This window comes from Alexandromys fortis, unplaced genomic scaffold (genome assembly GCF_014885135.2).
Source record: "Alexandromys fortis isolate MF-2015 unplaced genomic scaffold, M_Fortis_MF-2015_v1.1 scaffold_11, whole genome shotgun sequence".
Taxonomy (NCBI): domain Eukaryota; kingdom Metazoa; phylum Chordata; class Mammalia; order Rodentia; family Cricetidae; genus Alexandromys; species Alexandromys fortis.
The window spans coordinates 10,872,895-10,897,428 of NW_026067912.1; the positions used below are offsets into that span (position 1 = coordinate 10,872,895).

At 48.5% G+C, this 24,534-nt stretch overlaps 1 protein-coding gene across 1 annotated transcript in view; it reads right to left on the bottom strand.

The window, feature by feature from the left end:
* Slit3 (slit guidance ligand 3) overlaps positions 1 to 24,534 on the bottom strand; it is a 589,149-nt gene that overhangs the window by 103,486 nt on the left and 461,129 nt on the right. The window contains exons 10-12 of the mRNA XM_050138600.1: positions 16,871 to 16,942; positions 11,790 to 11,861; positions 7,722 to 7,793 (exon numbers count right to left, since the gene is read on the bottom strand). Of these exons, the coding sequence (XP_049994557.1) occupies positions 7,722 to 7,793; positions 11,790 to 11,861; positions 16,871 to 16,942 (216 nt within the window). The remainder of the gene's footprint in view (positions 1 to 7,721; positions 7,794 to 11,789; positions 11,862 to 16,870; positions 16,943 to 24,534) is intronic.

Here is a 24,534-nt window from a genome sequence, read left to right on the forward strand (position 1 = left end):
AAGAAGAAGAAGAAGAAGAAGAAGAAGAAGAAGAAGAAGAAGAAGAAGAAGAAGAAGAAGAAGAAGAAGAAGAAGAAGAAGAAAAGAAGAAGAAAGACTATAGACTCAGCAACCCTTATCTAAAATGCTTGGGACCAGAAGTATTTGGAATTTCAGACTGTGGAATATTTGTGTATGTATAATGAGAGAGCTGAGGGAACCCAAATCTATCTTTATTTATGTTTCATACACACCTTATATACAAGGCCTGCAGAACCTTTTCTATAATGGTTTTGCATGCTTTTTTGTTTTGTTTTGTTTTTGACTGTGTGATCTGTCATGTGAGGTTAAGTGTGGACTTTTCCACCTGTGATGTCATACAGGTGATCAGAAAGGTTCAGATTTTGGAGCGTTCAGGCTTTTTGAATTAGGAATATTCAAACTGTACCTGCAATGGACTTTTAGCAATTGGAGGATGGACATGGGCTCGTTTTAAACCTCTTTCTTTGGAGGAAAGACCTCTACAGTATTTGATCTGAGTTGGTTCATCCTCCTTTGAGGATCAGTAATGTAAATAGTTTTAGAAATGATGGCAAGAAGGCTGCGTCATCTGTGGTGGCCACACCCATGTGCCAAATATTTCCCATGCAACAGTGTTACGATCACCTTCGTCTTTCTGACAAGGAATCTGAGGGTAAGAATGACGACAGACTTGGTCAAGTTCCCCAACAATGAGTAAAACCTCAGCCTGTGTGACTGCACAGCTTGCCTCCCATCCTCTGCCTGAAATCTACCCACGTTTTCTCTTATCTGTACTGCTTATCTCTGGTGTATGCCTAGTTTTGGTAGCCTTGAGGTATATGGGGTACACTTTGGGTAGACAGAGGCTTGGTTGGGTCTAAGAGATCCTGTTTGTTTCTTAGGAGGAGGGCGGCACCTCAGTTTGGCATATTCACCCTAGTGTAACCGATAGAAGGTCCCAGTTTCTGTATCTTATAGTTTTGTGAGGCTGGGGTTCCATGTTCAGGGATAGCTAGGTGCTGGTGAGTGAGATGGTGTTCATGGCTCTTTATTCTCCTCCCTAGGAAGTTTTCCTACATTCTGGGATGACCAAGAGACAACAGCATCCTCTATACTTGGGATGTTCATTTGCCTCATTCCAGAGGCCTCTTTCCCAGCTGCAAACACTGACCCCTCAACTGTGCACAAGTGTCCTCAGAGCAGAACTAATTCTGGGGCTTCTAGGCCAACCTACTAAAGGGACCTCAGAAACCATGCGCATATCAAGAGGCTGATGAGGCGATGAGAATGGGTACCTGACAGATCAGTCCACACTAAGCCCTCGTACTGACACCTTACAACCATCTAATCCTCCACAGCCCTCCAGAGTAACTGCTGTCTCCACTTTCCAGACGACATTGTAAGGTCTCAAAGACATAAAATAATGGAGTAGCGTTCCCTGACCTGCGGATGGTCCATTAGTCTAACCACTCTGCTACCCAACCCCTCACTAAGACGAAGCAGGAGTCACCAAAGGCTAGGAGGAGGCAGAGGCAGACTTCCCCATCAAACTTAGTGATGATTTCGCAATAACAAACCAAGAAGAGCCATGTTCCCATTGGAGGACTGAGAGGAGAGCGGCGCACCAGATAGTAGGTGTGTGTATTACACGTTAGCCCCGAGACAGGCTTCCACCCCCTGCTCATTGGAGCACTTTGGACTCACACATATGTTTCATGTCAAGGGGCATTAGTTCTCCCCACATCGACTACCCAACATAAAGATGCTGCTGGGAGATAATCCTCTCCAGAAACAGACGTCTCTGGGAGAAGCAGGGTTGGAGACACAAAGCCAGAGCTTAGTGGGGGAAGGAAATACCCCAAGTCAGGTATGGAAGCAGTTCTTATAACTCATGCCCTGCTAGGGGACTGGCCTGGCCTATCAGAAAAGACTAAGACAATCTCACTGCTAGTAGCAGCTTGAAGCCTCATTTGTTCAGGGTTCAAGTGGTAGTAGGGGGTGGGGCGTGGGGGAGAAGATGGGCCCCTTGAGATCTGTGAAGAAGAACGCGGTCTCTCTCCAAAGGCCGCAGAAGCCCCACCCATAGCCACTACCCTTGCTCATATCCTATTCTCACAGGTCTTTACTGCAGGGTTTGGAAAACACTAACATCTGGAGTTGGGTTTAGTGATAAATTGCATTAAAATCACCTTGGCAACTCCAGCCGGCCACATGTTGGTTCAGCGGCCCAGAGCTATCAGTCTGGGTTGTATTTATCTTTTCTACACCTGCCCCAAGGTCTGTGGAAAGAGGTGGTCACCTTACTCCTCCTTTTTACGGAGTGTTTGCCACAGATGCCAAGACCAGATTCCAGACTCCAGAGAGTGCAATGTCTTCTCGGAAAACCAGCGTCAAGCGAGAGTGCAGCGGGCTTTCCAAGAGAAGGGCTGAAGCTCTTTCAGGAACCCCCGGCCCTTGGGAGACAGGAATGAGCCCAGCCAGAACAGCAGCATCACGAACTTCCTTTTCCTGAACCTGCGCATCAGTTTCAGTTTCACAAACACGCGCACGCCACGGATTCATGGGAGGAGAAAGACAGTACCAACAGCCCCTGGCATGACCTTTTCTTTGGCTCCTTCAGGGGAGAACACTTTTTAAAGAAAGCATTATAAAGGCTCTCTGCCATTAAAATGTTCTATGTGTCTCTAGAGAGGTATTTGCTATTACACATGGGCATAAAGTATTAGTATGGATACCAATTAAGGGAGCTATTACGGCCCCCTGACTAAGCTGGGGGATCTCCAGGCATCTTTGTCTCATTAATATGCCTGTCTGCTCTTCGATGTCATTAGAATTAACCCTCTGTCACCCCAAGTTTCTTTATCCACTAAGTGTAACAGGACTAATCTCTTTTCACGTCCCTCTCGCCTATGAAATATGGGGAGCTAATTCTGACCTTCAGCAACTTGCTGACGCCAGATTGAGGAAGACATGACTGATTTCTAGTGCCACAGGACAGAGGCACTCTGGCCATGACCAGACTCCTCCTGGAGCTTGTGAATGGGCACGGGAGGAACTCGCCAACTCGCAAGGTGGCAGAGGTGACTCCTTCCTTCTCTCCTGTTAATGGCTACGCTGTTGTCACAGGCCTTGGGTTGTCATGGTGATGCCAGATGGAACCGAAACAAAAGCATGCAGCGTTCAGCATCGCCATCCGGTGGCCTGTTTGGGAAACACGCCAGCCAATCTATCCACTCCAGTGACACAGGAAGGATTGAGAACAGGTAAGGTTTATCCTAAGAAGAGAGCTGAGACCCAGGGCCTAGAGGGAGGGCTATGACCTAGCTTCTGGGCAATCAAGTGACCCTGCCTAGCTCTACCTGCTCTGCCCCCGGTCACACAGGTACTGGGGTGGTCACTGCCCTATGATTGCCACCTGGTGACTAATCAGGCCTTTAAGAAGAGAGAACTGTTTACACAGAACACTCCAGAACTCGAGGCTTTCCTGAGGAAATGCCAGAATCACACTAAAGGGAGGAATGCTCCCCATAAAAATGCACCGCTGAGTTGAGCTGTCTCTGCTGCAGGAGAGGACCCCTTTCTTCCCACCCAGCGTCATTTCTGTGTCCCTGGAAACGTGAGCTCCTAGATTCCTGGTTTTAAAACTTATATATGAGCCATTAAGGCCAAGTTAACTAACCCTCAGTTCCCCATCTGTAAGATGGTTGTAGCATTGTTGAGAAGATTAAATGAGATTATGCATCTGCTGTTGCTTAGCACCCGTCCTGGGCATCATAACTACTCGATCACTGCTAGGTGCTCTGGGTGGTGGTGGCGGCGGTGGCAGCAGCAGCAGCAGGCAGTGCATGTGAAGCTGCTTGTGAGGGGATGTGATCTATGTGGAGTGAAGGTGGGTTCACTGCTCTGTAATTGCCATGTTGGCTTGGCAAACTTCAAGAGCCTCCAATGGTTCTGTCTGCCTTCCAAGAAAACTGAACAACAGGTGCCATAACCTAGGCTGAAGGCATTCTGGTTTGGTTTCAAACCTCCTGGAGCAGGTTGAAAAGCCTCCATCTCTGAGGCCACTGTCCCCTCCCCCCCCGCCCAACTCCAGTGACTTCCCGAGGCATGCCATGTAATCAATGAGTGTTAAGTGAAAGCTCTTCTTTCCCCAGGGAAGGCTGGGACAGCACAGCTTGCAGCTGCCCATCAGAGAAGGAAATGACAGCCCTCGCGACACACTGACTGCCTTTCCTGCCTTGCAGACGATGGGCCTCTAAGCTACAAAGTGCAGCCTCTTAGGGCATGCCTACCTGCTGGCTGCCCACACAGGATCAAATGCCCATCACCTGAGATGTCCTAAGAGCTCAGGGGGGGGGGTGGAGGGAAAGCACTTAGGATTACATGCAGGTGACACTTTCTGCTCTAACCTTGGCTTCTCAGGTCCCTCCCTGGGTTCACACAAACTTCCCGGCAGCCAGGCTGAACAAGGAAGCTGATAGACTATCTCCCATCCTGAACAACAAAGGCAAAAAAGACGAGTGTATCTTTACTCAGGCAATGGCTGCTGGTACCGAACCCGTTTAGGATTAATTACACGGAGGTCCGCCAGCTACTCAAAAACATCTGAGGGCAATGAAAACAGACTTCTGAGTTTCTTAGAAATGAGGGTTGAGGTTCAGTTTAAGAATGAGCTTTTCAACTCCCAACTGTGCAGCGAGAACTTACCGCAGAAGCCATCAGCGAAGGGGAAGACAGGCAGATTTGTCAGAAAAGCCATGTTGGGACTGCGGCACCAGCCGGGACATCTATACTCATGTGTTATGGTTTAGGAACTCTATATGTATGTGTGTGTGTGTGTGTGTGTGTGTGTGTGTGTGTGTGTGTGCTCATGTGGGTGTGCAGGCTCACTTGACCTGAGATCTTGGAGGTTAAACTAAGGATGTAACCCTCGGGAGGATTCAGAGGACAACATATCAAGTTCAGGGTCAACTCCAGGACAGCTAAAGCTTGCCTGGAGAAGTCTCCCAAAATTCCTAGGACGGTGTTATTAGTGCTAATCAACTGTCCAAAGGACCATGGCAAGCAGATTGCCAAGGTAGCCTGGCTGGGTATATCCTGAACTGGGCATATTTGGAAGGATGGCAGCTAAGTCCAGAGCAAGCAGGAAGGGAAGGGGGCACAGAATAAGCAAGCACAAACATTCACTTGGTCCTTATTAGTGTCACAGTAAGTGCCAGAAAGAAAATATCCAGGTCCTCTAGGCACGGAAGGGACATTTCCACTTTGAGATGAACCAATCACTCAAGAGAGAGGGAGGAGGGGGGTGGAGGAGACAAAACTCCCAGTGACCGCCCGGGAGTCAAAGCAGATGCAATTACCCAGTCATCCAGGGTATTCTAATCAGAGCCTTCTTATCAGACTATCTGCAGCCAAATGAGGAGAAATCCAATCTACAGCCTGCTGAACCCTAAATTTGATATAATGGGGACCTGCTTTCCAACTGCTCAACAGCAGGCCAGAACCAGAGATGACGGACTCCGGCTCTGCCTGCGGGTTCTTTCTGGAAAGCAAGCCAGCCTGAGTTGTGTCAACTCCTGGTCTCCACAGAGGGAGAAGCATTGTCTTTACCCCCTAGCTAGTCAATTCCATCTGCTCAAAGTGGTGCTGTTCAGCTGGCCTGTCTTTCAAACCCAGGGAGGGGGGGGCTTGCAACCTCCTGACTGCTGTCAGCTTGTAGCAGGGACACATTTCCTTTGTTTAAAAATATGCTGGTCTAAGAGTTCTTGATACACACCATCCACAGTGCTCAGCACTTTGATGTCCAGTCCGTCTCTCCTTAGTGGAGAGGGACATGACCTGTTCCTTTCAGCATCTATCATATAAGGCCATTCACACCAGCCTGGCTGGGCAAAGCACCCCTCTCCCGTACCCCCACCTCCAGGCAGTTGCTATTGTTATTCTGTGGATTAATGGCTCCAGTTAATCAGTGGTAACTTAGTTTCTCTGCTAGGAGCAAAGAACAGCATCTGTGAAACACCCAGATCTTTGCGGAGCCCTGGTACGCCATTCTACAAAACAGCCTCAAAGGCCAGGGAAGGGCTGGGGAATTTTGAACACAGATCTGCTCGCCTACAGCCAGGCAGAATGAGAGAGAAGTGGAAGAAGAAGCAGGAAGATGTAAGGGACAGAGAGGTTTTTCTCGCTGTTTTTCAGTGGCTGGTTGCAATGCTGGATCCACAGCCCAGAATCTTGATGGCCATTTCATTCCAACACGATTCATGTTAGTATATAGACTGGGGGCAATCTGCCCAGGGACTTGGGAGTTTAGGGTGCGTGAAGGTATGAGATGGGAGGGTCAGAAGAAGTCTTCACTTCTTTTTAGAAGTGTCCTTGCAAGCCAGAACTACCTGCTCCCACCTTACCACTTAGAGTCTTTGGTCCTGCGCCTTCTCCCCTTTCAGAGATCCGGATGGACCACCTGATCCGTAAACTTAGATTTTGGTACCTCCTAACTGTACCTCCTAACTGTAAAAGGGAGGCAGGGAGTCTGGAGCCTCTTCTTCCCTGGGAATTGGAGGTGATCCATCTTTCTCCCTTCCTCCCTCATGGACCAGACGTGGCCCAGCCTGGCCTTACACTCATGACTCTGTGTCAGTTTCCGAAAGCCCTGAAATGAAAGGTACACAATACCTTGCCTGTCTTAGAGGGGATTTGATTGTTTGTTTGAAGACAGGCAATTAAAAAAATTACATGCAAATCTGTTTGTACTAAGATGAAGGCCTGTGAAATCCTGTCATGTGCTATTGAGGGAGCCAAAGCCTTTAGAAACATGTGCCCATGAGAATACTCAATTTCTACACTTATTTTGCTGTGTGACACAGGGCAAGTCATTTACCTCTCTGAGAGTAGGCGTTCTCCAATGCTCATAGGGTACTCAAGGTCAATTCTTAATACCAACAGGAATTATGACAGTCACATACTCCTTTGCACACAGGCACGCACATACAGGCTCGCATGCACGCGCAGTGCCCAACTCAGTAGCCGCCACCTAATCACAATCCAGGGATGATTCTCGTTCATCATCAAGTCTTCTAAAATAAGCTGAATTCCTTTATTTCTCCACATCGGAGTTCAATTATCTCCTTTAAACATTTAAGCCCAAACGACCAGAATAAAATAAACAAATAAACCCAAAGCTTAAAACCCGAGGCAACAATCTTCCTTTACGTGAAATAAACACTTGCCCTCAGCCTCCCTAACCAGACTGTCACACTGCTGGCTTCTCTCTAATGGCTTCTCCCCACCCACACCGTTCACAAGGTCACATGCCTATGGGCTGGGCCACTGTTTTCCCTTTCAGCTTGGAGTTTGCCTTGGGAAGGTTGTAGTAGTTCCCTAGATTCTTCCTACACCTCTGTAAAACATTTCCTCTCGCAGGATTCGATTTCTTTCTCACTTTCAAGTCCTGAATCCACTCCTGACACACACTAGGGCCAGGGTTCCAGACTGTATCACCTAGGCTTACGTACACTGGCCTTAGCGTGTACGTACACTTGCCAACTCTCCGCCTCTCAGGGCCACACAAACGAACCTTGGGGAGGGGAGACAGGATGCACAGAGGCTTTGGTGCCAGGATGATAGGCATCGAGTCAAAAGAACGCTTCCGAGCACGGCTTAAACATTTTCGGTCTGCAAAGGAACGGTCACAAAGATGGGAAAAGTAGCCAGGTTCTACTCACAGCAGCTGCAGGGACACCAGCCCATCAAACAGTCCCTTGGGAATCTCTGTAATCTTGTTCCCATAGAGCACCCTGGAAGAAAGCAAATGACAGCAATCAGCAGGATGTAAGGGAGGCCATCACCTCTGCCAGTTCTGGGTGCCAGATCTCAGGTCACCTGGCGCCCTGGGCCGCCACATTCATCCCATCTTCTTATCAGGGAGTGCAGTTCATCCTGTGTGGGTGGAGGTGACGTCCTGGAGGTGAGCTAAGGCAGGCGCCAGCCTGCTGCACTCCAGCCCAGCCTGGCACATCACCCCCATGAGGAAAAAGCGGGCCCTTTGTGGTACCTCCTGAGCTGCTAGCCTGACTCACGCCCCACAGTAAACAGGCAGTGTGGGAGGCCAGCCTGTGTCTTCAATGGGTATTGATCAGGGCGAGCTGGCCTATAGAATGTTTCCTTTTAATATCCCACTGCATCCTAGGAATTCCTGAGCGGAGTTCTTTAATCACCCATCTAGACAGCGGGGGCTGCAGGGATGCGGGGCATCTCCAGATGGTGCAGGCATTGCTGAGTGGTGGCCTGGCTCAATGGGGAGGCTGAGGAGTTTCACTGTCTCAGATGATGGCAGCTTCCACTCTCTCTCCGCCTGTCTCATTCTCTCAGATCTAAGTAGAAAGGAACTCGGATTTTTCTTTTTCATTTCATCTTTGAGGTCCACAGTGTTCCCCCCTGCTATTTTGAGGCCTCGTGTCTGGCGAGTTAAGAAGGCTGGGGAAGGAATATGGGTTCACCTTTAAAACCCAGCTCCTAGCAGGTCTGTAAACCTAGAACTGAGACTCTCCGTAAACCTATCTCTGCTTCATCTCCCGACAGACTCTGCTGTCCATGGGCTCGAGCCTCCTCTTTGATCAGGAAACAGAGCTAAAGAGGGCTTGGTTTGCATCTGTTAAAACCCCTTCTCGGGTCTAAGGACACAGGCTATGCAATTATTTAATTCCCACTCAAATCAAGACTCCGGGCTGACTGATGGTCATTTGAGGAAGCAAATATTAGGAGGAAGAAATGGCGAAAGAGTGTGAAATCAGCCCCCTCTACCCCACTGCCGCCCATCTCCAGAAGCCACTGGGAGTGAAGAGTGAGTTCTCCATCAGCCTGCGGGTGTGTTTCATTAATGCTTCAACAAATTAATGACTAAATAGAAGTCAGCATGGTGGCGTGGGCGCACATTTGTAATTCATATTAATGTCCCACTGCTCACTGTGGCAAATGTAGGAATGCCACTGCTTGTTCATCTCAATGGATGTCAGGACTTCTCGAGTGACACAGGCTGCTGGCAGTGGGGGTGGGGGTAGGGATGCTGGGGGAGGGGTCCTCAGGCAGTCCATCACGCCTTGGTATGGAACATCCTCAAACCTAGCGGATCACCTGCCTGCCTATGTGTCAGCCTCGAGGGTGCTGGCCTGCGGATCTGTGTGGCTTCACTTTCACTAGCCTTTCATGTCTGAGACCAAGCACGGAGCTCTGCAGAGGTCTCCTCAACGTTTTAGCTAAGATTTTCTACCATCTATTATCTTATTTTGCTTCTCCCCAGCACTTACGTTTACGTTAACTCATACTATTTACACATTTGTTTAGGCTTAGTTTATTATTATTATTACTAATATTTTGTAAGTCTGGGTGGTTTGCCTGTGTGTATGTCTGTTCACTATGTCTGTGACTGAAAGAGGCCAGAAGAGATGTCAGATCCTTTGAGACTGGAGTTTCAGTTGGTTGTGAGCTGCCATGTAGGAGCTGGGAATTGAACCCGGGTCCTCTAGAAGAGCAGCCAGTGAGTGTTCTTAACTGCGGAGCCATCTCTCTCTCCAGCCCCTTTAGCCTTAGTTTTTATGTTCTTCCTTTAACTTTCCTGAATGTGATGATGTTACAGGGCACGCCCATGGCTGGGTCTCTAGAGTGGACAAAGAGCAAGGTCTAGTACAATAAACACCCACTGAATGAATTTATTATCGGATGAACAGGTCTGGGGTAAAAGCTCTCCATCCTGTTACCCTACATGGTCAGCTTCATGAGCCCTGGGGCGTCTCTGTTCAGTTGCTGGTCATATTCTTAGTGCCTCTCAAACCACTCACTTACACAGCAAGCATCTACTCAGTGGAGGAACGAGTAAACAAAAGCCAAGAGGCACTTCACTGAATGCTCGGCACGCACCTCTGAGTTCACTACAGGTGTGCCAATTTCCTGTCTGGCAACCGGATTTCAAATTTCTTCTGCAAGACAGGAATCATCCCGCTATCTTGAGACTGTCCCCAAATAACAGCTAAGGGAGACCAGACAAGGGGAAGGGGAAGGTTAAGATGGGATCCTGGTGGCAGGGGCCTCTCCGTCTCCTCCTCTCTGCGACACACATCACAATAAGCAGACACTAATCTCACACACGGCCCCGTCTTTGATATCCCAGCCAGATGTTCTGCTCGATAAATGAAACTAATTTACTCGGCAGGCAGCAGACAGCAGCTGAATCAGGGACTTCCTGTCCTCGGTCCCTGCCCAGTGGGATGGGAGGACATGCGCATCTTGTTACATGCATGTTCATAAACTAGGCAAACGGGTTGCGCAGGGGTGAAACACAGATCGCACGCTTGTGAACACCCTTTGGATTGTCTGGGGGTGTCGAAGGGAACAGGTACTAGATGATATCAATGTAAGAACTGATGAAACCATCGCTATGTACGCAGTACGTTGAATGGGCTGCACAGTACGGAGATCAAGAGTGGGATTCTAGACCAAATATGCTGGGCTCAAGTCCTACCTCTCAGACCCATTAGTGTGTTTTTACAGAAGTGTTTTTCACTTATTTAACATGCTCTGTCTCTTCCTCCTTCCTCCCTTCTCCCTCTCTGCGCTGTATGCCGGTGTGTGTGTGTGTGTGTGTGTGTGTGTGTGTGTGTGGATAGGCATGGCGTGTTGCTCACCTCTGTGGATGTGTGGAGGCCAGAAGTGATGTTGGGTGTCTTCCTCTATGTGTTCTACTCGGTGAGCTGAGTGGTTGAGCGGTGAGCTCCCGAGATCCACTCTCCTCTCCCCGCACCCGCAGGGATGGGTTACAGTTAGTTGTACAGCACTGTGCCCTGCTTGGATGGGTGTCCTTAAGCTACAGCAGCAGGCAATGCACGCATTGTCATCTCCCCAGCCCTGAACCTTTTCTTTCTTCACTGGGTGTGAGGTACAGTCTGAAGTGACGGGGTTACAGATGGGAACAGAAACAGTTAAGGAGCTGAGCTACATGGTAGAAGACACCACCGTTTATGTTTTTGGGAGAATCGAGCCTGTAAGACTCTGCGAAGAGGACCTGGTCACAATCAGTGCTTGATAAATGCTGTCAATGATTGTTATTGGTATAATATGTCAATCACACAGTGTGTTAGACGAGGAAGGATCACTGGCTCCACTCTGCCTGAGGAAACATGCAGAGAAGGCTGAAGGACTGCCTATGCCCTGAGTGAGCTGCTGAGGGAGTAAGAGCCAACCCCAAACCTTCTTAGCCTGGGAGCCCAGTGGCTCTTGGTGGGTGGGGCTTTGGATCTCACCACTGGGCCAAATAAGGGCTTTAAAAAGCCACAGAAGGAAGGGTGATGGGATGCGGGGTGGATCTTTTCTGCACACTAACTACAAGGCTGGAATAGCCTGGAAATCAGCAAAGGAAGTACTGCCCTCCTCGACAAGGCTGCAGACCGTGGGAGGAAGGGTGGCGAGCCATGGCCTCATCTCAGCCAACCATTACCCTTCTCTTCACCCGATAGCCTGGTCTCCCCCGAGACAGCCCTGTGCAGTGTGAGGTGGGAGGGGGAGCGAGGTGAGAGTCAAAGATGCATTCGAATTAGAAGCCAATAACTGGGAAAGCCGCCGGGCACTTAATCAATAAAAATAATGCATGTGCGTTGTAGAAATATTCCCCGAGATCAATTTCCCCCGAAGAAATATCTGTTTCTTTTACCAGATTGCCACAAGTGTGTAAGGGAACATAAAGCCTTGATAAACACCTCCTGAAAAATGTGGACGTGCCTCCCACCCCGGGCCCCACTTACAGCGATGTGAGTGATTTCAGGCCCTGGAAGGCATCCGGAGCTATGTCCGATATCTGATTCTTGCTGATGTCTCTGAAAACATTAATGGGAAAGTCTAAGAACACGGCTCACAGGTGTGATAACGCTATTCCTGAAGTATGCACCCAGCAGTCCAGCCATTCAAAACCAGTACAGATTAACTGATCAAGCGATTGATTTATACACAGCACAAGAGGCAATGCCTTAAGAACACATCTCCCACTGCGGGGTAAAGTGTACCATGTCGTCTTGGGTGCTAAGGAATGCCCACTTAAGTCTTGCCTGGCACAAAAAGGCTATGGATATGTAGGTCATTACTGTTTGGGTGTGGGGGAAGCCACCTCCAGAAGCCATGAATGCTGGGCATGCTGATACCCCGTGATCCCAGCACTTTGGAGACTGAGGAGGAGGAGGATTGGGAGTTGGAGGCCAGCCTACGCTACATAGTGACACCCAGTCTCAATAAAACAAAACCAAACCAAAATCCAACCAACTAACCAACCAACCAACCAACCAACCAACCAACCAACCAACCAACCATCCAACCAACCAACCAACCAACAACAACAACAACAAAATATCCCAAACAAAAAACCTGAACCCCAAACAAAAACCAACTTCAAGCCAGGCCCTTGGTCTCAGGTGCCATTAACAAGTATTTAACAGTACAGACAAGGCACCATGGGCCCCACCCAACCAAAGGTTCCTTTACACATTGTTCTCTTGTCTTGTACCACAGTAGTGATTATTATCTTGAAACACCTGTGGTATTTCACCTCCCCAGTCACTTCTCATCTCTGACGGAGTCTCTGAGCATGGGTGATACACTCTCTCAGCTGTGGGATATGAGCAAATCACAAGCCTCTCAAAGAAGGCCTTTGAGACAGGCATGTGTCACTGGCTGGGAATGTTCCTCATTTGGGAAAAAGCCTGTTTGACACATTCAAGCTTTAAGAGGCTAGAAGGATTTTCCAAACACTGTGCACATGTTGGCAAGCCTGGCCTCGAAGGTACAGGTGCAGGGGCTAGCCTGGTCTCCCAGATGCCGGGAACCCTCTGCTGTATACTTTCAGAGTCCCAGCGAGAACTGTGCCACAGGTTCTTGCTAACGGCCCCTGTGGAGGGGGATTTCTTTTCCTCAGAATTATTAGCCCAGGGCTGGACTTTGGGCTCCTGTCACTGGCTGGGAAGACACACCAATCTCCCGCGACAAGAAACGTGTCCCATTCAACTAAATAAATCAAGGGGTCCTTGCTTTTGTGCAGAAGAGGGAGGGCTGAGGTCTTCGCAGGCCAACAGGAGACAAGAGGATATTGAGAAGAAGGCACATCTGAGAACATTCGTAAGTGACGGCCTCCAGTAGAGCCAGTCACCCAGCCGCCCAGCCTCTTAACCGCGCACAAAAGGAGCACCTTTCTTCTGTCTCCCTCTTTCACCTCACAGCCTAGGAAAAGGTCATGCAACGACTCCTACCTAGACCTCTGCTCCCTTCCGTCCTACTTCCAAAGCCTCTAAGTTGCAAGACATCTCCCAGGTTAAGGCCCCTCCCGCACAGCTGTCTGGCTTATCCCTTTAGCTGGAGAGATCGCCTCAAACAAATCCAGATTGTGTTCGCAAACTGTCAGCTTACGCCGGGCTTTTCTCTGGAGCTCCATTTTCGCATAAGGGTCTTAACAAGCCGATACCCTGGATTAGCCTAATCTCGCTAACCCTCAGGGTGGCTGCCCAGCACAGCATTTTAGAGCGGCACACAGGGTCTGCTCACACCAGAGAGGAGGCTCATTCTGATGTTCTCCCCATCATGGGGATGTCCATTCAGAGGGTCCAGACCCCTAGCATACAGGAAGTTACCCGGCCACTGGGGAAGATCCCTGACTCAGCTATGTGGGGACAGACTGGGGTTTTAGTTCACAATGAGAACTTCAGGGATCAACTCTCCTTGGGTTAGAACACAGGGTGAGGTAATCTAGTTTGGAAGTGAAGGATGATGGGAACTGGAAAAGTGATGGTTTGGTGGGAAGAGACACTGGTAGTCACTTAGCTCTTTTCCCCATTTTTTTTATTGTATATATTTATATATTTGCAGTGTGATGTTTCGGAATATGTGCTCACTGTGGAATAGCTAAATCAAGCTGTTTTGTACATCCCAAACCTAGGAAGTTACCTATTATTACTTGTAAGGGCACTTACAACCTACCCTCAGAGATTTTCAAGTAGACAATATGCTGCTATTAACCATAGCCAGCACGGTATAGAAGATTCCCTAGGTCATACTACATGTTTCAGAATCTGGTCAGGCTGCGACCTACTCAGTACCCCGGAGCTATAAACTGAATGACTAAGAGAGACTGGTTTTTTTTTCCAGGCTGGAACAGCAAATTCAGTACGTAGAAGGGATAAGCAGAGAATAAAAGAGTAAGATTCTAGGAAATCTTACAACCCCGTAGAAGGTTTGTTCTGCCCCATGCATTCAAATGAAAAGAACTTGCTTTGTTTTTGAGACATGGTCTGGCTATGTTGTTCAGGTTGGCCTCAAACTCACCACCCACATGCCTCAACCTCCTGAGTTGGGATGGCACCTGTGCCACCGCATCTGGCTTCAAAGAACCCTTCTGGCACCATTCTGGCAGAAGGGCACAGGCTTGCCCTTGGTGTTAGGGCTGACCACACATCAACTCTATAAAACCAGAAAAGTGGTCTCCATTACCCCATATCTTTACTGATATGGGTTTTCACCTACCAGTATTTATTTTAATATTGGGGTGATCATTAGAAATAGGTAGGCATGGCAACAATGATCCATGATTAATTCTATTTTTTAAAGAGTGACCCGGATGTGTCCAGTCACAGCCGAGAGGGGAAATTTCCTCTTGTTAAAAATTATGTATAAACTATTAATGGTTACCTAGAAGGAAATCATGGTTAGGGTCTCAACTCCAGTCACATCTGAGACTTATCTGAGCCTACACCATTAAACAAGAGTCTATAATTCTGAAATTCTATTAGTCAAAAAAGTTTAAGTGGACTCTTTTTCCTCCTTTCACCCCTTTATGGGGCATCATAATAAATACCCGTGGCATCAGAAATGATCAAAAATTAAATTCACTCCCCAGGTCATGACTGATAAGGTCTTATGAATTTTGAATGTGCCAATCGTGGCCACTCCAATGGGCTGGAGGAAGGACAGTAAAACACAGCCAAGCTCTAAATTACCTGGACTTCACAAAAAAATTAGAACAGTAACTTAAATCATGCAGGAGCTATAGGTTAGGGGCAGTCACTGGACTTGTCATTTTTCACCAAAATTACTATCTGGGTGCATAATCAAGCTAGGCTTTAAAAATGAATTTGGGGGAACGCATGGAGAAGTGAGCTGGAGAAGCAGGGATACCGGGAGATTAATGACTCAAGGTTTTAAATATTAAGGCCTATATTTATACAGCTCTTCCAGAAAGGATGCTGCCAAAGCGAGGGAGAAGCCTGGGCTTGGAGCTGGCTCATTATGTTGGCTTCCACTCTTGGAACTGCACTAGAAGATCTTGTTTGCTTTTGTTAGCTCTGGCTTTCCAGGGAGATGGGAAGTTGGCTTCCTGAGATTGGAGGGTAAGCCTACTAATGCCACTGTTTCGTGGGCATATTTATTTTTAACATGAAAGGAATCAGTAGGCCTTGTTGACACATTCCCCCCCTCCCCGCCACCTTCAAGAGAAATCAGTGGACAGGCCTCACATGCAAGGGGACCTGAGTGGACGCATAGTTTTCTTTCTGTAGCGAATGAAAACAGCATGCTCAACACCAGGCTTGGCTAACAGTTTCCCAACATGGAAGAGGGGAGTGGGGATTCCCCTTTTTGAACCTTTAAAAAAAAAAACTTATTTATTTGTATTTTATGCCTGCATATATGCCTGCATGAGGGAAATGGATTCCCTAGAACGGGAGTTACAGACAGTTGTGAGCTGCCATGTGAGTGCTGGGAATTGAACCTAGGTCCTCTGGAAGAGCAACCAGTGTTCTTAACCACGGACTCATCTCTCCAGCCCTTTCCTGTAGAATCTTAATCTCTGTGATGGGTCATTTCTGAATCCCATGTTTTTTTGTCTCTTCAAATGCTTCAGGGCTGAGCAACTCAGAGTTAAGGTTTAAGGTCTCTAAGTGACTGATACTGTCCCCATGGCGGGGATGATGAGGAGTGCAGTCTCAGGCTGCTGTGGTAGGGAGGATGCAGCAGGCTGACATCACCAGCACGATGACGTGATGATGTGGTATCAGTAACTATGGTTCTAGGGATGCTGGGTTTGACCATGGTCAATTCATATGACTACAATCTTAAACCACAGGCCCAAATGTTGGGCATAACCTCCAAGGCTAACACACATCACTTAGAAGAGAAAATCTTTACTGTGCTCTCAAGGGCTTCTGTGACCTAGCCTCTACCTGTCCCTCTCAACAATCCTCACCTCACCCCTCCCTTGCTTACTCTTCTTAACCGGCTATGAACTAGCATGCACGACTTCTATGCCTTCCATTTGCCCTTACAGTTGCCTAGGACAGCCTACTGAACCTTGATACTTATTGCCTTATTTTTGGGCTCTCGCAACTGAAGTGGAGCCTCCATGAATGTAGCTTTCTTGTTGTTGATGGCTCTCTCCAGACTCTGCAGCAGACACTCATTTAAGTATTAAGTATATAAGTGTATGCATGTTTGTAGGAAAGTGACGATGGCAGTACAGGAAGATACGAAGCCACTGTCATATTGCTGTTGGTATCACCCAAGCCAGGGGCATTTAACTTGGCCAATATGCCTCTGGGGGTGGGACAGTTCACCTGCTTCTCTCACAAGGATCATTTCACTTCTCTCTGGTCAGAGAGGCTCTTAGCTCTACATACTGAAGCTCGCGAACCTTACCATGTATATGGGACACCTCCTTGCAATCTCAGGACAGCCTAGCTCTGTCTGAGAGGACAGGTGTGATCTTTCTATCAGATGGGATGCCTACCACACCGTGGAAAGCCCTCTTCCCATCCACCCTCCCACAGAAACATTCTGACAAAGGGAGACTCACATCCGCTTCAGTTTCTTGTACTGGGTGAAGGCTCCTGCAGGAATGGACTTGATGGAGTTCTGTTCGAGGCGTCTGGAGAACAGAGCAGAGAGAGTCAATTAACCAACCACTTACCACCAAGGGACCGCTGAGGGGTTACAGGATGGTGTCTCTTAGCACAAAGTACAAGGGTACAAGTCACGGGTCCCGGTTGTGGGAGACAGGACAAACACTGCAATGGTCACAGCATTCAGCTGTTGGTCAATAGAGCCTCATCCAAGGGCCCAAGAGCTGTCAGGGAAAGCTGAAAGGGGGATCCAGGAGTTTCGAAGCTTGCTTGTGAGCAGTTGCCTTTGGAGGCAGCTGTGTTCTTCAGAGAATGCTGTAGGAAGCAAGCAACGTGTTGAAAAAGCCGATGTCACAAAGAGAAGGAAGAAAGAGAGAGGCCATCGGACAGCTGTGTTTCCCTGCCATTGGAACCATGTCGCGATTTACTTGACATCTCAACCAGAGCTAATGGGCAGAACTGTCAGCTGCTGACTTCACTTTGGCGGTTTTAATATTGTGGTGGAAAGAGCCTGAAAAATCTTCAGGCTTTCAGCACGACACTTCTCAGACTGGCTCCCCGAGAGCCTGCAAGCCTCAGGGCCCAGGCTGGACCCTGGAGTTGCTGCTGGACTATGTACCATATATGTCATATGAATTTTCTCAAGTGCTTTTACGCTTAGGACTCTGGGAAGAACAGGAGACGCTGCAGGCCTGGAGCCCAGAACTTACTGGGAAGAGAAGGGGCCGTGGGGAGTGAGGGAGCCTTTCCAGTCATATTATTTAATCCCTCAAATGCCTTCCCACCACTAAGAACCGGTGTGGTGGGAAACAGGCATGAGCGGCAGGTGGGACACTCTATTACAGATGATAAATGACACCCGAGCCCAGGCTGAGGACTCAGTACCTCATCCCCATCCATCTCCCTTCTCCCTAAGGTGCAGATCTTTCCATCAGCTCCTCATTTGGCATGGCTGCTCCCCAAACCCTCAGCTGGGAACACACACACACACACACACACACACACACACACACACACACACAGAGAGAGAGAGAGAGAGAGAGAGAGAGAGAGAGAGAGAGAGAGAATATGAATATGTTTGGAAGGGGATGTATGGGGTGCTGAAGTGAGAGAGGGGAGGGACCAGCTCCCCCAGAGGCTATGTCTAGTGGCTGCACACTTCTGGCAAGGAGGACCCATTCATCTTGAAGAGTAATCCCCACTGCAGAGTAGGGGAGACAGTCGTATTAATTTGTGCCTCTACGATCTCATCTTCATTGGGGGAACGGAGTATTTGTTACTGGAACCGCTAATGGAGCAGTTTGCCAGCAATTTTCCCATTTCAAACAACATCTCAGCTGCTAATGTGGAATGGTTTGTCAGGCCTACCCATAACACAGACAAATCACTCTCTAGGCAGAAGGAAGGGGGAACGAGCGGGAGCCCAAAGAGGAAGGGCGGGTGAGAGGAGAGCGAGCACCAGGACAGATCATTCTTGGCTGCTGGATGAACACAGTTTCCAAACGAGACGGCCACGCTCTGTTAGCAATGTCTTTGTGCCCTGCTGGAGGGGTGGGGAGGGCACTTTCCTGGGACTCCAGTCAGTGGCAGGTTGGACAGGGGCCTGGTTGGCTGACTGGCTGCTGGTGAGTCACCAAGGCTTGCCAGGGGGACTCAGAGACTACGGGCTACTGGATGCAGCCACCCACAGAGGCTGTCTTGACAGACTTTCCAAGGACATTCTCATTTTCCAACTGAGTACAGAGTTCAGCAGGGATTTCTCAGCCAAGGTAACAGCTCCGTGGATCTCTGGGGCGATGCGAGCTCTCCAGGCATCCTGTGAGTCACCTGCCACTCAGGAAAGGGATTCCATGGTTTGCTGCCTTCAGAGAGAACCCTGTCTACAAGGGTGGTGGCCCTTTTCCTTTGTTGCAGGGGAATTCATGGCTCTTTGCTGTAGCTAGAAGCCTATGCATGTGAAGCAACATTGAGTTCTGTTATCTATCTGTACAATTTATAATCAGCCAGCCTCCACTTTGGCAAGTACTAAGGGAGGGGTGCTCCAATGAGCAGGATGTGGCGCTGGACCTCAAGAAGAATCTGTTGACAGAGTCAAATCTAAGACGGCCCATCACAGAACTGAATTTTACTGCTACCATATAATCAAGGTGAACCATTACTTCTGAAGTTGTGTTGTTTATGGCTATTATTTCTGGGAACCCTTACACTTACGAGACAAGCTGGACTGGCCCATTTGGAGGCAAGGCAAAGGGACCCTAGAGGGATCCAGCAGCTTGTCAGAAAGAACAAAGCTAGTTAGTGGTGGAATCGCTGAATCCTGTTCCTATCCGTTGTTCCCACTGCTTGCCCCTATTTATGAAAATGGGTAAACAGAGGCTTCCCCCAAAGTCACGGGAAAGTCTGAGGCATTAGGACCCCACTGACATCATGGAGGTAGATTATCAGTGGAAAGTTCTCTATCAGAGCTGAGGGAAGACGGACCAGAGAGTGAATACACGCCAGCTCTCTGGATCCATGGGCTCCCCATTTACAGAGTCAACCAACTGCATTAAAAAAATCATAAAAAGGCATCTTATTCAACATGGGTAGACCTTATGACCATTATTTCCTAAACAACACAGTCTACTTACACAGTAGTGGCACTACTAGGTACCATGGGTAGTTGAGAGAAGGCGTTCATAGTTTATATCCATTTTACATAATGGATTTGAGCACCTGAGGACTAGGAGTTCCGTGGGACTCCTGGAAGTACCCCACCCATGCATATATAATACTCATGTGGAGTACAAGGGAGTGAGGTTTGGACAAAAGACAAAGAACTCCAAGCTTAGTCGATTAACTGCAGTAGAAACCTTGGCTTGAATTCTGCAACCCTCAGATTTTCTGACTCTGAAAATGGGCTTTCCCTGTATTTCTCAGCCTCTCACTGAGCCCTTAATGGAGTGTCAAAGGTGTGACGTGCTCAGGAGGCAGTGAGACCTCTTTGGTGGTGGTGGTGGGGTAGTTGTGAATGGCCTGTGTCCCTTAAATAAAACAGGCTAGGGGAAGTATAATAACATTAAGAGCTAACAGTGTATAGGGGTCAGCCATTGCACACCGAGCCTTACATGGCATGTCAAACTTATTTATTATTTACACACCGGTGAGGTGCATCTCTAAGTTCTCACCACCTCCCTTCTTCCTTCTTTTGCAATACAATCTCCTCATACAGCCCAGGCAGGAGTAGGACACATGCTCTTCTTGCTGTAGCCTTTCAAATACTAGGATTACAGTTATGCACCACCATGCTGCAATTCCCTAACCCTACTTTAAACACGAGAGAACTGAGGCGCACAGAGGCAACAACACTAACTAGTCCAGAGTTAGGAGAAGCTAGAGCAGGGGTTTCAATGCAAGTTTATCTGATTCCAAAGCCCTGACTCTCAACTACTGGGTTTTATTGAATCATAATTCTCTCAGTCCTTGCCAGCTCATCTGCAGGGAGAATGGCCCTTCTGCCAGGGGAATGGGAGGGTGTACATGGGTGTGCACATGGGCATAGAGTCCAACAGAGCAGGACCTTGAGGAGGCCGAGCATGCCACCTGTCCTGCCGCTTGGAACAAGGGAACAGGGATCTCGTCTCCCAGTGAAAACGCTTCACCGTAAAGAACAAAAAGCCCGAGGATTAGCAAAAGCTGTCATGTTTTAGGCGACGTCTGAAGCCAACAGCTGTTTTAGGGCCCTCAGAACTGGTGCATGTGTCTTGCTTTGTCTGGCAAACATTCTTCAGGCGGCAAACAGAATTAATAGAGCTAGCATAAAAACAAACACACAAATCAAACATCCCAAACATCTTCCTGCAGCAGCAAAAACAACAGGCACATCTGACGGGAGATCTCAGCCATTTGAGTGCCGTATTGATTTGCCCCAGCTCCTCAGGTGAACCCTTCATGATATGTCATTTGCAAACACGTGACTGAACACGATATACTTCTGGCAATGCATAAGTCACCGTGACGGCAGAAAGAATGTAGGGTTATGTCCAGCATGGTGGGGTGTGCCTATAAGCTGCCCTATAAGGGAGATTCCGAGGCCATGTTGAAATGCCCGCAGTGCCAGCAGCAGTGAGGGTAGGATGAACATCTAACATTTATCAAGAGATGTGAATCTCAGACAGGGTGCCCTTCATGCATTGGCTCACCTATTCCTTTCTACGGTGCCACGAAGCATGCAGTACCGTTCTACTGTGTTATAGGAGTGGTCCAAGAAGTCATTACGCCTAAGATCAGTAGCTAATGAATGGAATCCAGATGACTGCCGTGACCCAAGTACCTGGCTCCTTAACTCTACGCTCTACTATCTCAGGGCTAAGAAACAAAGAAACTTCATTCTTTTAGTCCTTGCCAGTTAAGGAGTGTCTTACATGTCACTGCTCTTAGCTCCTCCTGGCTCAATAACTCCTCTCTCTCTCTCTCTCTCTCTCTCTCTCTCTCTCTCTCTCTCATACACATACACGTGTTATGTGTGCACACGCATTTGGAAGTTGATGCTGGGTCTCCTCCTCCATGGAGCTCCCCCTTTATTTTTGGATACAGTCCCTCACTGAACCTAAAGCTCATTCATTCAGCTAGACTGACTGGTCAGTGAGCTTCAGGGATCTGCCTATTTTGGCTGCTCCCTGAGGCCGGGGTTATAGGCACACACTGCCATGCCTCATGCCCTACTTTTTATGTGGCCTGTGAGGATTTGAACTCGGATCCTTGTGCTCGAGCAGCAGGCCCCTTATGGACGGAGTCATATCCTGAGCACTTGGACTTGACCCAGGAGAAGGGAGGAAATCCCAAAGTATTTGTTTTTCAAGTCTTCCTGAGACATCTGCTTGGAGACCATACAAGAACTCAATTCTTGTATGTCCAGAAGCTCAATTCTTGACACCCAACTAAGCCTAGACTAGGGCTGAAGATGATCCCTCTCACGGTGAACCCTGAGCTCAGCCTTGGTAGTCCCTTTCTTTACTTTTGCTCTGAGCAGTGAAGCATAGTTTCCTCTACTTAATTCAGATGCTGGGTCTACAGCAAAGAGGAGGAAATGGAGGCAAATCTGGCCTATGCCATCTCTAATGGACTGTCTGCAAAACACCTGGCATTGCCTGTGGCACAGAAACGTAGGTGCAGGCACGGTGCCAGACTCGCTCTTCCAATGAGGCGTGTGTGCAGACGTGTGCGGATGCCCACGGAGGGCATTCTTTAATCTTAAGAAAAGAGATGAGCAGTGTAGGAGTTGGAGACTAAATCATACTATCAAGGCACAAAGGTGAACAGGGTTTTGCTTTTCACATTCCAGATTTAGTAACTTCCAAATGCTGTGCTAACCTTCTATGTTATACCACTTAATCCCCACAAGAAGCCTTCAGGGAGTTACGATAACTTTTATTTACCAAAGGGGCTCCCGAATTGGACACGAGATATGAAGGAATGTGCCTGAAGTCAGAGACAAAAGCAGGATACAAGTGAAAGACTGTTGACCCCAAGGCTCTGAGCCATCTGTGTCCGGATCACTTGCTCCATATTGCCAGCATCTGCTCCCATCCCCATATCCTATCCCCACCCCCACCCAGGCCAGTGCTTCAGAAATCTGGTGCTCGTGAACATTTAGGTGTCCAAGATATCTGACTTCTAGAGTGTTTTGGCTATTCGTTTAGTTGACTGGTCATTTTGTTTTTAATTGCACAACTTTTGTAAGCCTCCAGTCTAGCTAAGCTAGGGTCTCCTCACGGCAGCTGGCTGTGAGGTTAATGTCGGGGCTGTGTGTTCCTTCCAGATGTCCACTTATAGCTTCATGCTGAAGCCCACCTGCAGCCTTTTCCCATCAAATCGTTTTCCTTCCACAGCAAAGGACACGAGACCCTAGAGGACACCACATGGGGATTCAGAGCAAGCGTGGAGGAAAAATGGAGCTGAGAATCAGAAGGTACCCTTCATAAGATGGTCCCTCTAGGGCATTTGAAGGCCCAGGAGAGAGTCTGGGGACTGAGAACAGAAAAGTGTGTGGACCTCTGGTTCTTCCTTGAATCTTTCCTGCTGGAGGCTGGAGCCGGTTCAGAGAAACACCAGGGAGCTATGTGAACAGTGCCCTTGATGGAAGCCGAGTTTCGAGGAAAATCTACAGCGAACCCTCTCACTGTGGGTTTTCTGGAAGAAAGCTATTTTTAGAGAAATTGGCTCTGGCATGCGAGGAGACCAGCACACACTTCTCTGAAGAAAAAAAAAATCGAAGAGAGCCTGCCAGGTTGCTTTGCATGAGAGATAGGCATTCCTTCCAAATGTCGGGAGTGTGGACTGTTCCCAAGGTTAAGACGATTTAAAAGAATCTGAAAATGGCTACGGACTGAGGAAAGGAAGCGGAGAGTCTGGTACCATGCCAAGCATTCCTAAGTGGGGAGATGGAAATATGGTTCTAGGTGGCCACTGGCAAGAGGTTTAATTCTTGATATTAAAGAGAAGGCTAAGTTCCGATGTCTCTGGGCTGAAAAATCAAACACACCTTTTCTGCATCCTGCTGATGCAACTCTGCTCCTCTTCTCCCCTCTCATCGCTCACCGGCTGGTGTTCTATCACCACTACAAGGACATACTTTAGCTGCCTGGGAGACTCTGGGCTCGTACACAGGTCCCCGAGCCCGGGCACTGCTGGAGCTTCCTATGGCACGCTCTCTCGTACAGATCACCGTTCAAACTACTACCCCGAACCACGGGGACTTAATTCATCTGCTTTAATCTCTCAGCTGCGTTTCATGACAGAGGAGAACGAGGCAAGCGCAGCGAGAGAAGTCCTGTGTGATCCATCTGGCAGACGGTGGGTGCCCAATAAGCAGGGGCAACCTTATTACCATGTCTGCATATATTTGCATGAAGATGAGCTATTCTCAAGTTCAAGCCATACCATATGTGGCTAGCCTCTGCCTACAATCAATCCTTGTGCCCGTAACTCTTTGAAGACCCGACTAGTCTTCACAGAGGCCCCTGTCCAGTAGGTGCCTCCTGGGATATGCTATTCCGACTCTAGTGGTGGCACTACTGCAGCAGCTGTGGTTGTGACGTAATGATGATCACAAACAGTATCTCTGCTGTGCTGGACACAACGCCAAGCTTCTTGCAGTACATGCCATCTATGAAGCCCCGAGGAAGTGCCACCAGCCCCTGCAGTTCTCAGGTGAGAGAAGAAAGACTCAGAAAAGTTAGGTGCCAGTGGCTACAAGGCAAGGTCAGAGGTGGCATGGGGGTCTTCTAGAGCATACCACCTTAACCTCCCCGTGGTTGTGGTGGGGTCTGCTGGAGCATACCACCTTAACCTCCCCGTGGTTGTGGTGGGGTCTGCTGGAGCATAACACCTTAACCTCCCCGTGGTTGTGGTGGGGTCTGCTGGAGCATAACACCTTAACCTACAGGCGGTTGTGGCGAGGTCTGCTGGACCATACCATCATAACCACCACGTGGAAACATCCTACCTAGGCTGTCCATTCCTGAACTTTCTGCTTTACTAGGTCACTAGAGATTTGTTTTTGATAAATTATCATGAAAAGGCAATCTTTATGTATGAGTATTATATAATGCACACACATACTCTGCCTGCAGTGCCC